Source organism: Notothenia coriiceps, unplaced genomic scaffold, assembly GCF_000735185.1.
Source record: "Notothenia coriiceps isolate Sejong01 unplaced genomic scaffold, NC01 NC01_scaffold00037244, whole genome shotgun sequence".
Taxonomy (NCBI): domain Eukaryota; kingdom Metazoa; phylum Chordata; class Actinopteri; order Perciformes; family Nototheniidae; genus Notothenia; species Notothenia coriiceps.
In genome coordinates, this window is record NW_011369945.1 from 11,005,186 (window position 1) to 11,016,730 (window position 11,545).

The 11,545-nt window shown below is 42.9% G+C and overlaps 1 protein-coding gene across 1 annotated transcript in view; it reads right to left on the reverse strand.

Annotated features, from left to right (window-relative positions):
* Nucleotides 1-8,821: 8,821 nt before the first annotated feature.
* LOC104965296 (E3 ubiquitin-protein ligase UBR5-like) overlaps nucleotides 8,822-11,545 on the reverse strand; it is a 5,933-nt gene continuing 3,209 nt past the window's right edge. Inside the window, exon 7 of the mRNA XM_010794254.1 lies at nucleotides 8,822-8,890. Within this exon, the coding sequence (XP_010792556.1) occupies nucleotides 8,822-8,890 (69 nt within the window). The remainder of the gene's footprint in view (nucleotides 8,891-11,545) is intronic.

An 11,545-nucleotide genomic window follows, 5' to 3' on the forward strand; every position in this document is an offset into this window, starting at 1 on the left:
CAATGACATTTATTAAAGTCAGCCCCCCAACACTGCTGTACAGCATCTCCAACAGATTCACTGCTTCTCCTCTCTCTCTCCTTCCTCTCCTCCCTCGCCCCACCTCTTCCTCCCCAATGTCTATTTCTGTCGTCTCATTTGGAGTCATTGATGGAAGTGTGGCAGCTCGACTCCCCCCTTCTCCTCTCCATCCACTCTCTCTTATCCTCCTCCCACCTCACCAGTCGCCATGGTCTCCTTGCCCCTGCAACACCCCCGCTGAGCTCTCGCGGTTAGTACAGTCTGCCTGTGCTCTCTCCTTATAAGGACAAAATACATTGACAGAGGCGGAGAGAGGGGGCTGTACCAGTGTAGGCAGGCAGGTAGGGGGACATGGCTCCAAGCAGGAGGAGAGAAAAGATGGTGTAGAGGCCGAGGAGCAGAGATTAGGAAACAGCGAACGAGGAGGAGGGATGAAGATGGCCAGAGTGATGGGGATTTTGTGATAAGAAATGCGGTTTAGAAAATAGCAACATTTTTCATCTGAGGAGGCTAGAAGCACGTATTGTTTGGCATCAAAACAGTCAGATGCAAACGATTTTGATGGCTATTTTTCTCCCTGAGTTGTATTTAATAGCAGGTGAGAAAAACCAAAAAAAGAAACGGATATTTAAAAAGAGTGACTATCCACTAAATCCAGGGGAATTGGATTTAAAACGGTTGGCATTTGTCTGAATATTTGTACATGTTCTACATACTATTTTGGGACAAGACAAAAATAGGAAAAGAGCATTAACACCAAATCTTTCTTTTAAATCCCATGATGATAATATTTCCAACTGCATTTCCAAAACAATATATAAACCACACAAATGAATAATAAAATGACCTTACTGTTTGCATCAATCAGTTTTACAAATGCCCATACATCCTTGTAACATAAAACACTCATTATATACACTAACACTTCAGTTCAGAAATTGCATTCTACATTTTTTGCCTTTTCTCTTGTTTGATTTAACTCTGAAATGCAGAAAGGTTTCCTCCTAGTTGAATACATTTATTATACCTGTAGAATTGATCATGTCAGCAGTTCATGGTATCTGAAACAGACAAATGAATTGTATTTTCGGGTGGAAGAAGTGCTACCCAATCTGCCCCGACAGTAGCATCAGTATGAAAAAAACAATGACTGTAATCAGTTATTTTGTCATCAACAAAAGCGCCTCCACATCATCATGATCGTCACGGCGATCATATTCACATAAATATATGTTGTGCTTTCATGCTGTGTGAACACGTGTCACTTCCCAGTCAATACAGCTTAAACACTGCTTCACTCACCATTAAGAAAGTATTGATCAGTTATTCAAAATGTAAAAGCTTTTTATCCATTAAATATGATCAATATGCAGTTTAATCTAAAAAGCAAATGTCGACCATAAAGAGGCCCTTATAAACATTTTGGGGTTTTCCTTTTCCTGTTAATGTGCATGTAAATGGTCTGCAAAGGCTAAAATCCCAAAGTTCCCTCCAAAAGGAGTTTCTCTCCCACACACTTGTGCCAATTTTAACACTTTGGGCAGCTTCGTCTAGAGCCAAAAAGGTTTAATACAAGTGTTTTTCAACAGTTCTACTCCTAGATCTGTTAGAAGACGTAGATGTGTAAGATATAACACAGTATGCAATCATGTCTTTTAAAATGTGTGCACACTTTATGTTGAAAAGAGTCATTTTTTAATGTAAATGTTCAATGTTCAAGAGAGTGTGTGTGGGAGGCTAAGTTGTCTTGATTGCCATAGTGCCAATGATAAAATGGAGGATTTCCCTGTGTGTGTGTGTGTGTGTGTGTGTGTGTGTGTGTGTGTGTGTGTGTGTGTGTGTGTGTGTGTGTGTGTGTGTGTGTGCTGTCCTGTTGGTTCAGCTGGAGGGTTTCTCAGCATCACACCTCCTGTGTAGCAGCAGGTCTGCCTGCGAGGACTGGGCCAAATGGGCAGGTGCTAATTGGACCAGGAGGTTCTGAATGGAGGCGTTTGCCATCAATGGAGGTGAGTGTGCAGAGCGAAGGGGTCTCATGTGATCCATGTGTGTGTGTTCGGTGTGTGTACGGTACATCACGTCAGCAGTGCCACAGACTGAATAATCACACCTCCTTTCTCAGTTACGTTGAATAGACCCCTTCACTTTGTCACAGATGGAGGTATGACAGCCCTTTAGGGATGATGCGAGAAGGGAGACGCAAATCCATTTAGTCACACGTCCCTGAGTGGAGTAAAAGCAGACGGAAGTAAAGGAAAGAGAAGGGAGTTAAACCAACACAACACCCGGTTGCTAAGTGTGTCAGCATGTACCAAAAAGAAGGCAGGCGGGGGGTTGTTAATGGGGTGTGTGTGTGTTTCCACATATTATCAGAATGAAACATCTGCTCTAGTTAATCTTCACCAACCTGTAGGCTATACTACATTTACTCTGAGTAATTTCCCCACAGGGAACAAAACTCATCCTAAAGCCAATGCAACTGAGCAGAAGAAAATAGATCACATGAATAATTAGGAGCTCGATTCAGGAATTTGGAGATAATCCTTTGCTCAAAATCTCCAGCAGTGAACTTCATCCTCTCATCTTTCCATCATGCTTCTCAAAAGGCCTTCTCTTTGAAGGAGTTAGGTAATAAAAAGAGTTGAGCGAGCGATGAGTCTCGACAGCTCTCTCCGGTGCGTGTCTGTAATGTAAAGAGGCCGTGGTGGGAGCCAAAAGCAGAGATGGGAGTTTATTGGATGAGTAAATTGAAGGACATCCAAGAAGGTCACAGCTTTAGACCGATGGAGATTTGCTGACCGGATGACATATGCATGCATATATTTGAAAGAGGTTAATAACACGGTGCAATAAAACACCATATGCTCGCTTTCTAAACTCCACAAAAGCAGACAAAACACATTCACTTGTCTATAGAACTGTATTCATAAGCAGCAAGTCTCTAAAACATTTTGTCCTCAGTATAAAATACTCATTTATTTTTTTCTCAACATCAAGAGAAAAAAGGCTCAGTAGCAACACCATTAGTATCCTAATACCCAGAATGATACCCAGAAAACAGGCCATTGGACATCAACAGACCAGCGTAGATTCTCCTTGATTGTTCTATATCAATTACAGTTTATTTGGGTAGTATTATTATTATTAAGAGACACTAATGGCACATTTCCATTGCAGGGCCTCGCTCGGCTTAGTACGGTATAGTTAGGCCTTGTTAGGACTGGCTCACTTTATTCTGCGTTTCCATTACAGTTTAGTAGCTATAGTAACGCAGTTTAGGCGGAGACGTGACGTCATTTTCAATGAGAACCACAGAAAACCAACATTAGCCGTTAGCTGTTAGCACTCAAGCTCACAGCTCCTCATATCTGTTCAGAAACTAGACAAAAGTTAAACAAGTACAAACCACAGAGTGTCTGTGTCATGGCGAATACAGTCGCTGGTTTATTTATGTCTGTAGGCCGTTGTTGTGAGTGTGGATGGTCGGAGCATACTGCGTTAGCTTAGCCGATCTCCATCCAGACAACACACATTTTAAAAGGTTTTTCGCCTGCCGTCTGTCTGCAGACTTGTCAAAGCATTAATTCATGGTTTTTACTAACCAGTATCAGTATGTTGTTACTTCGGCATCATTTTGAAACGTGCATTACAATTAAATCACGGTCAAATATGTTCATTTTGTTGTAGTTGTAGGCCCCCTTGCCAGCGATTCTCTCTCTAGTTTAGCATACTCAACCCGACTCAGCCTGGTTGTTGGACCGCTAAGAACCTCGATTTTATGGAGCCAGAAAAACTGAAATAGTACCCACTAGCCGGTACTACGCCAAGTGGAAACGCAACCAAAAACGGGCAGTGCACGGCACGGCACGGCACGCTTAAACCGCGCTGTAGTGGAAATGTGCCATAAGAAGATATCCTGTGGGGGAGAGACATTTGGGATTTGAGCCTTTGCAGACCATTTACATACACATACATACATGACACACTGCAGGAAAGGGAAACCCCCAAAAACATAATAGGGCCTTTTTAAATCTTTGTTGAAATTGCTCCAACATGTAGAAATATGCTGTATGTCACAACAAGGGGTCCACATCCTTGTTTTCAAAATAAAATAAAAAATGCAATTTGACCCATGGTGGTGATTCAGGCTGACTTTTTGAAGCCATTGGTTCGAAATGAGATGTGACACAAAGCTGGATGTGGCGCAGTTAGTTACACAGTTACTGGGTAAAAGGAAGGGGTTAACACATTGTTTTTGCACATGTGTGTGTGTTTGTATCGGTGCCAATAAGGGGACCCTGCAGGGGGGAGGGGTGTCCCAGAAATTGCCAATTGCCCTTCACCCTTCCCCCCAATGTTGGGCACCCACATGGACAATGACAGACCAGAAGAGGAGGAGGGAGGGGATGGAGAGACGCCAGCATGCCCCCCGGCACCCAGATGATCCTGCTGCATTGTCTCTGTGCAGATCCATTTAACTAGTATCAGTTGAGAAAAGATCCTGGATTACCACAGCTAGGGCTGAGTGTGCATATTCACAATATCAGAATAAATATCCTTTATGAGTCAAACAGTGGGGGAACGTTGATACAGCACAGGGGACAGTGCAGATAAAAAGGCAAATACATTTACTATAGCATCATTTAAATAATAAGCATTGGTGGAAAGTCAATTTAGTCAATACTAAAGTATAATTTTGAGGTACTTGTATGAGTATTAGAGGCTATTTGACACTTGTAGTTACTTTTACATTAAAAAACGTGGTGTGGGTTAGACATGTTACTGCATTACTAAACTATTAAAAGTGGGGTAGGTAATTTTGGAAAAACCAGTTCGAGTGCGCGACAATTTGAAAGTACACAACCGGAAAAAATCTGCCTCTTCCTTACAGAGCCCCTCCTCCAACACACACAAAACGCGCACATGACCAATGAGGGTACGAGATAAGTTTGTGCACAGATGGAAGGCTGACAGGCAGGTAGGCCATCCAATCATTTTAGCCGCCCGTGCTTTTTACAGCACCACGGCTTCCACAGATGACATTTTTTAATGTATTTATTGTCAAAGCATTTCATGTATTCATTGCTATCGGGATGTTAAGAGCATTCCATGGAATATAACAAAAACTGTTTCTGAAATAAATTACATACCCCAGCTTTAAGTAGTACAAAAACTAATCAAACTGTGCTCCACATTGACGAAATTCAACATAAAGAAAACACTCACATGTATTTGTTAGTGATACAAATATGGTACTATACTTTTATTTATTTTTAGGTGAAGGATCTGGGTACCTTACACATTTGCAATACATACACATGTAACAGCATTAAACATTATAAAATAAATATTTTTAGATTATAAGAGTTGGAAAAGTTTAGTTTTTCTGGGTTTTGGTTAGCTTGTAATGATTCTATATAATACATGAACTCTTTCCAATTCTAGATATTTTATTGATATATATTTTAAATACTTTATGTTTAGTGTTTTGAAGTTTGTTTATATATAAAGTCAGTGAGGTAGGTAGATTGAAGCATCCAGTAAATAACAATACCAAACTGTAGAAAAGTGTAAATTGCAGTAAATAGTCTTTAAGGAAAACTTCTCCTCTTCACACACTAACACACACTGAACTGAACATCCCGCCACGTCTCCATACGCTTCGTCGTCCAGACCTCTCCTTTCCCCCCCGAGGCTGAGCTGATTAACAGTAATCGGGAACAACAATGCATGATAATGTGAATCATAATGGGCCAATGGAGGCGGCCTTTGGCCCCGCGCTCCATATGAGTCCAATGGCACAGTAATGGTGTACACAGGCCCTGCAGGGACACGCCAGACAGAGACAGAAGCAGCCAGACTGTAGGTTAATGTAAATGGAAAGGACGTGGAAGGCCTGGGGGGGGTCGTCAACATGGTGTACACACAGAAAGAGATGAGGAAATGAGTTTATTTTGAACTGTAAATACACTCATGCCTGCCAGAGTACACACATTAATGCAATTAGGTCACTCTGTACTGTACATTTTATATTTTTATGCATAAAGAACGAGTGGCATTCAACCTGAAAACACGTTTCTGGTTTGTAAAAAGCCGATATCTGAGAGATTAGGTTTTTTCTTTAAAATAGCAGCCAAGTGGGGACAGGGTGTTTTGTTTTTGCAGCAGTTATTGCCTCCTCCTCTCTCCTCACCTCCTTTTGGCGGCCAGCTGTTGTTCAGCCAACCACGTCTTTCCCCTCCGTCTCTCTCTCTCTCTGGGGGGGAGTTACAACCAGACCAAGATGAGTTGGGAGTTGTGGAGGAGAGTTTTAAGTTTGGGGGAGCCTTTTAACACATCATAATGAGAAAGTAGTATGTATGATGCTGAGAAAGCTTTTGACCAAATAGAATGGGCATATCTGTTTTACACGCTCAACATTTTTGGCTTTGGGCCCAAGTTGATTAGCTGGGTTAAGGCTTTGTATAGCGCTCCCTTCTCTTCTGTTAGAACTAATGGGTTAATCTCAAAACCTTTCCCCTTACACCGTGGTGTGAGGCAAGGGTGTCCTGTTAGTCCCCTACTTTTTATTATGGCTCTAGAACCATTAGCCTGTGCAATTCGCGCTAATGGTGACATACATGGTGTGAACATTCATGGACAAGATTTCAAATTAAATATGTACGCTGACGATATACTTCTTACTTTGAGCAAGCCAGCACTCTCTATACCCGCAGTTCTTGATATGATACATTTATTTGGAAGCTTCTCTGGATATAAGATAAATTGGAACAAGAGTGAAGCAATCCCACTTAACTCATATACATATAAACACAACCTAATGAGCACCCCCTTTATTTGGAAAACAAATGGAATGAGGTATTTGGGAATTAACATCGTCTCTCCTATCTCTAAAATCTTTAGCCTTAACGGCCCTGCTATTTTCCAGTCCATTAAGGAGGACATCAACAGGTGGATGGCCATACCACTTTCTCTATGGGGCAGAGCAGAAACCTTGAAAATGAATGTTCTCCCAAGGCTTTCTCATATTATCTCCTCTATCCCTCTTGAATTCCCACTAAAATGGTTTAAAGATATCAAATCCCTATTCACTCAGTTCCTTTGGAATAATAAAAAACCCAGAATTGCACATAATAAGTTGATCATTCCAAGATCAATGGGAGGTTTGGGAGTCCCAGATGTATTCCAGTATTATCTGTCCTTCAATGCAAAGTATCCATTATCGTGGGCGTACAAAAGTGCCTCTTCGGTAGGCAGTTGGCAATGGCTGGAGCAATCCATCATGTCTGTAAACCCAAACATATCTCTGGCATCAATGTGGTAACTGCCCAAAACCCACCACCCCTCAATGGATAATACACCATCATCCGCTTTTCATGCTCTATTGTAAAGCCAACTGCACAGGAGACTCAACATAGAGGGGCTCTCTTTACCATCTTGCCCCATTTGGAGTAACCCCTGTATTTCTGCAGCGAGGAGGCACTCTTAAGTAATTAAATATCTTGGCCAGAAGGCTGGATTACTTACAATTGGACAGATATAATAGGAGGAACCAAACCCTTCCCATTTCAACCAACTTTCAAAATTCAGTATGGTCTCTCAGGCTCATCTTTTCTATCATATGCAACAACTTAGCATCTATTATTAGTACAAAAATGTAAGGAGGGAGCCCATGTGCCTGCTTCATGTATGGAAGAGGACAGCCGCGCTTCAACAAGAAGCATCATAATCATCCGGTGTAGTCTCTAACATTTATAAATAGAGATGTCCCGATCCGATCACGTGATGGGGATCGGAGCCGATCACCTGTTTTCAAAAGATCGGAATGTGGGGAATAAAATATCTTGTGGATCTAGGGATTGCTAATGAAATTTTTGAAGTCAGAGTTATCTTTTTTTTACATTTTGTAATTCAGATGATACAGAATCAAAATGACATGATCAAGTCTTAAAGTCATCCTGAGTCCTTAGTATTGGTTTCAAAATACAAGAACTTATGTGGCATGTATGTCACGTATTGTTTGACACTTTCTTTGGGGATGCCATTGTTTTCATAGACCTGGTCAGAAGTAAATATGCTTATGTCTCTCAAATCTGGACAGAGTCGGCAGGGCGCAGTGTCTATGTGTAGCAGTAAGCCTAACGAGGTGCTGAAAGCATTATTTTGTTTCGGATCTGGACAATGCTGCAGCAACTAGAACTGATCCTATAATGCTGCTGTGAAAGAAAGAGCTGTATCCATGTTGGATAGAATATCCATTTAAATAGAAAAAATAACCTTAAGGGACAACTTGAATGCTTTTTTCTCTCTTAATGCATTGCATATAAGATCGGATCGGGAAAATCGTATCGGCAAATGTCAAAAATCAAATGATCGGATCGGATCGGGAAGCAAAAAAAGGTGATCGGGAACATCCCTATTATAAATTATTATCTAGGGCTGCCCCGAATGCAAATTCTTCCTGTCCAACTGTCTTGGGAGCATGCCTTCGCGAATATCTCTACTGTCTGCTTTGCAATGGAAAACTCCATTTGGCAGTCAGCTATGTTCTCTTTCTAAATGTGTAAAGATTCAGGATCATACGTTCAAAAATTCTAAATAGAGCTTACATCACCCCTGTTACCAAAATCCAAGATGGTACACATAAACACAGAGACTTATGCTGGCATGAATGTGGCAAGCGAGGTAAATTGTTGCCCTGGGAATGCCCAGCGGTAAAAAAACTTTGGTCCGAAGTAAGTATCCCTTATTGTCTGAAATCTTTAAAAAGTTAGTTTCCCTAGATTGTCCCATTATGCATGGTCTACTGGGTCTCCAAAGGGCCGATGGCAATCTTGCAAGGGGAACTACCGGATCGGCTCTGGACATTGGGCTGTTTAAGCCACAAAAAGAACTCATCCTATAAAAACTGGAAGAACGCAAACAGCCTGCTTTACTAGAACTCATGGCTGAGGGAGTTCTGGACCTACTGAAACATGGAGCGTGCAGCTTCTCTGCTGGGGGATTTTGAGGGGAGACAGGAGGATTGCGGTTCACTGTCCGCAGCTCTCCTATCTAACCTGTCCATAGGGCATCTCCTGTGTAATGTATTTAATGTTTGGTAGGAAACCCTGCAGTGCTGAACTGGGAGAGACTCAACAAGGGGATTGTTGGGGGAAGCGTTGACCCTAGTTAGCCGGATAGGGCGGGGAAGAAAAGGGGGTGGGGTTTACAAGTGACCGCGAAGAGGGTCAAGGCTACGGCGGGAGAGCTAGTGAGGGATTCCGAGAGAGCTAAGAGGACAATACCGCTACCTATCTTTTGTTGTTTTGGGCAGTCTTCCAACCCCGGGGTTAGTCTGTTTGTAGGGTAAATTAACCCGGTAAATTAACAGCCATCGTGGTCCTCTATTTAAGTAGTTAGTCACCCGTGCGGGCGGACGCCGCGAACGCTACATTGGTCGTCTGAGAAGTGGGATCTCCCGGCCCTCCAGTTCCCCGCACTACTACAGTTGGCTAACTACGCTTAGCATCGCTAGCCACCGGCGGAGGACCGAGATGGCTGAGACACGGTGTGAGAACACGGACTTTATATGCCCCATACACCCCAGGCAAGAAACACACACGGAGGAAGCCAACCAGCGATGCACAGGTGGTAAGGAAGAGAAGAAAAAAAAAACACCTACTCACCCCTTGCTACACTGCTGACGGACTTCCGGGAGGAATAAAAGGAAGTCCGGTTAAGTTTGCTGCAGCCAACCGGATTGCTGACTGAAGAGAGCAGATGTAAACCAAGACAGCGTTGTGGACCGGCTTTCCGGTGGAAGCCCAACCAAAATTCTATCCCGGAGTTGAGAAGAGACATAACGGCAAGTTAAATGGGTGGCCACAAAAATCTAATCCCGGAGTTGGGAGAAAGACATACAGGAAAGTCTAAGAGAACGTTTTATGCAGAAAATGAGCCATTCGTAAGGGAGCATGCTTTGGAAATGTCTATATAACTCAAATAGTGGACATTAAATCCATGAGGGAGGGGAGCCAAGATGTTGGGGCTAACACTCATGAGGCCCTATTGGCAATTAAATTCTAACCATGCTACTGACAATGACAGTGTGAGCTGAAACTGCTAACGTTATGAGATGGATGCTCATATCACTGTTGATGTCCCATGCCCAACAGACATTTCCCCACCCAAGTACATGTAATATTAGAAATACCTACATCCATATGGACTCGGCCAAGGTCTCCCTGACTGCGGGCTAGGATAGTCCCTCTAATACCAACTCTTCTATAATATGATGTTTGGGTGAGCTGTGTAAGAGGGCCTATAGTTCCAACCTCCCATGGGGTGAATAGCCTTTCGACACCACATTTGCTTAGATTTTGCAAATGAGTATTTGATTTAACTCGGGACACTCGGGTGTATTCTTGTGGTACATATTTCTTCCATATGCCTCACAGAGTGCGAAGCTTATGGGATCGTTGTATATTTCTTTTCACTATAACGGTTACTCCTCAGGTAATGGGAATGGGACTCATCTTCGTTCGTTATCCAAGCTATAATCTAACCTATAGAGTGGAATGGGCCTGGATTGATTAGGTTTCCCTGGGTCGTCGAGTGAGGCTAGGATTGCCGACCCGTTGTTTACTACTCAGCTAGAACCTACACGAACCCCCCTGGTTCCGATTCCTGGCAATTAGGAACAACAGAAGTTATTTATATGACCCTCAGGGAATAGCACATCAAACCCCAGAAGTCCCAAATTTAAGTACTGAGTCCACTCTCCTGTCCTCCATCCAAGAACATACAACCATTGTGTAGCTTACTACCTGATGCATATGGAGGGGTCCAACCTCGGCTTAGCCCTCTACTACCCAATTAACAAGAGCCCAAACCAGCGGAACCCAAAATATTTTCAACCAGCCGCACTGAACCACATTCCTTATAGAAAACACAAAGAAAATTCTCACCACACTCTGAATGAGTGTACTTGTAAAGAGTGCTAAGGATACATTGGCCTCTTCTGAAAACCCCATGCTACGCCCTCTCATCACTCCACCCTCCCCTGTAAGCGCTATAGGTGGAAGCAGCGGCAACTTGTGATGGATATGTATGAACCATCTCCCACCAATGTAATAATAGAGAGTGTTAGGAATCTGTTGTGTCAGAGGGGGGCCATGTGGTGAATTTCCCGACCGAGATGGAAACAACCCTTTCCGGCTCCCAGGGGTGGTACTTATGTTTGTGAGGGGCCCAAGTGCTAAAGGGGGTACTTGATCGGTTCGGACACCTGGCTACATTTTATGAATGTGAGGCTCACCTTCTATGGGAAACGTACTTGGGGCTCACAGAGTATCAACTTCCTAGCTTGACTGCGAATGGCTGGTCCCCTGCAAGGAGAGCAGTCCATTTATATTCCGTCGCCCATGGAAGTGATGTCTTGTAGATAAAGTATATCTACTTCGAAATGTGACGGAACTGTAACGTGTTGATCTCGATGGATACTCTAGGATCCCAACTAGGCTTTATAAATCTCAGGTAAAAAGCA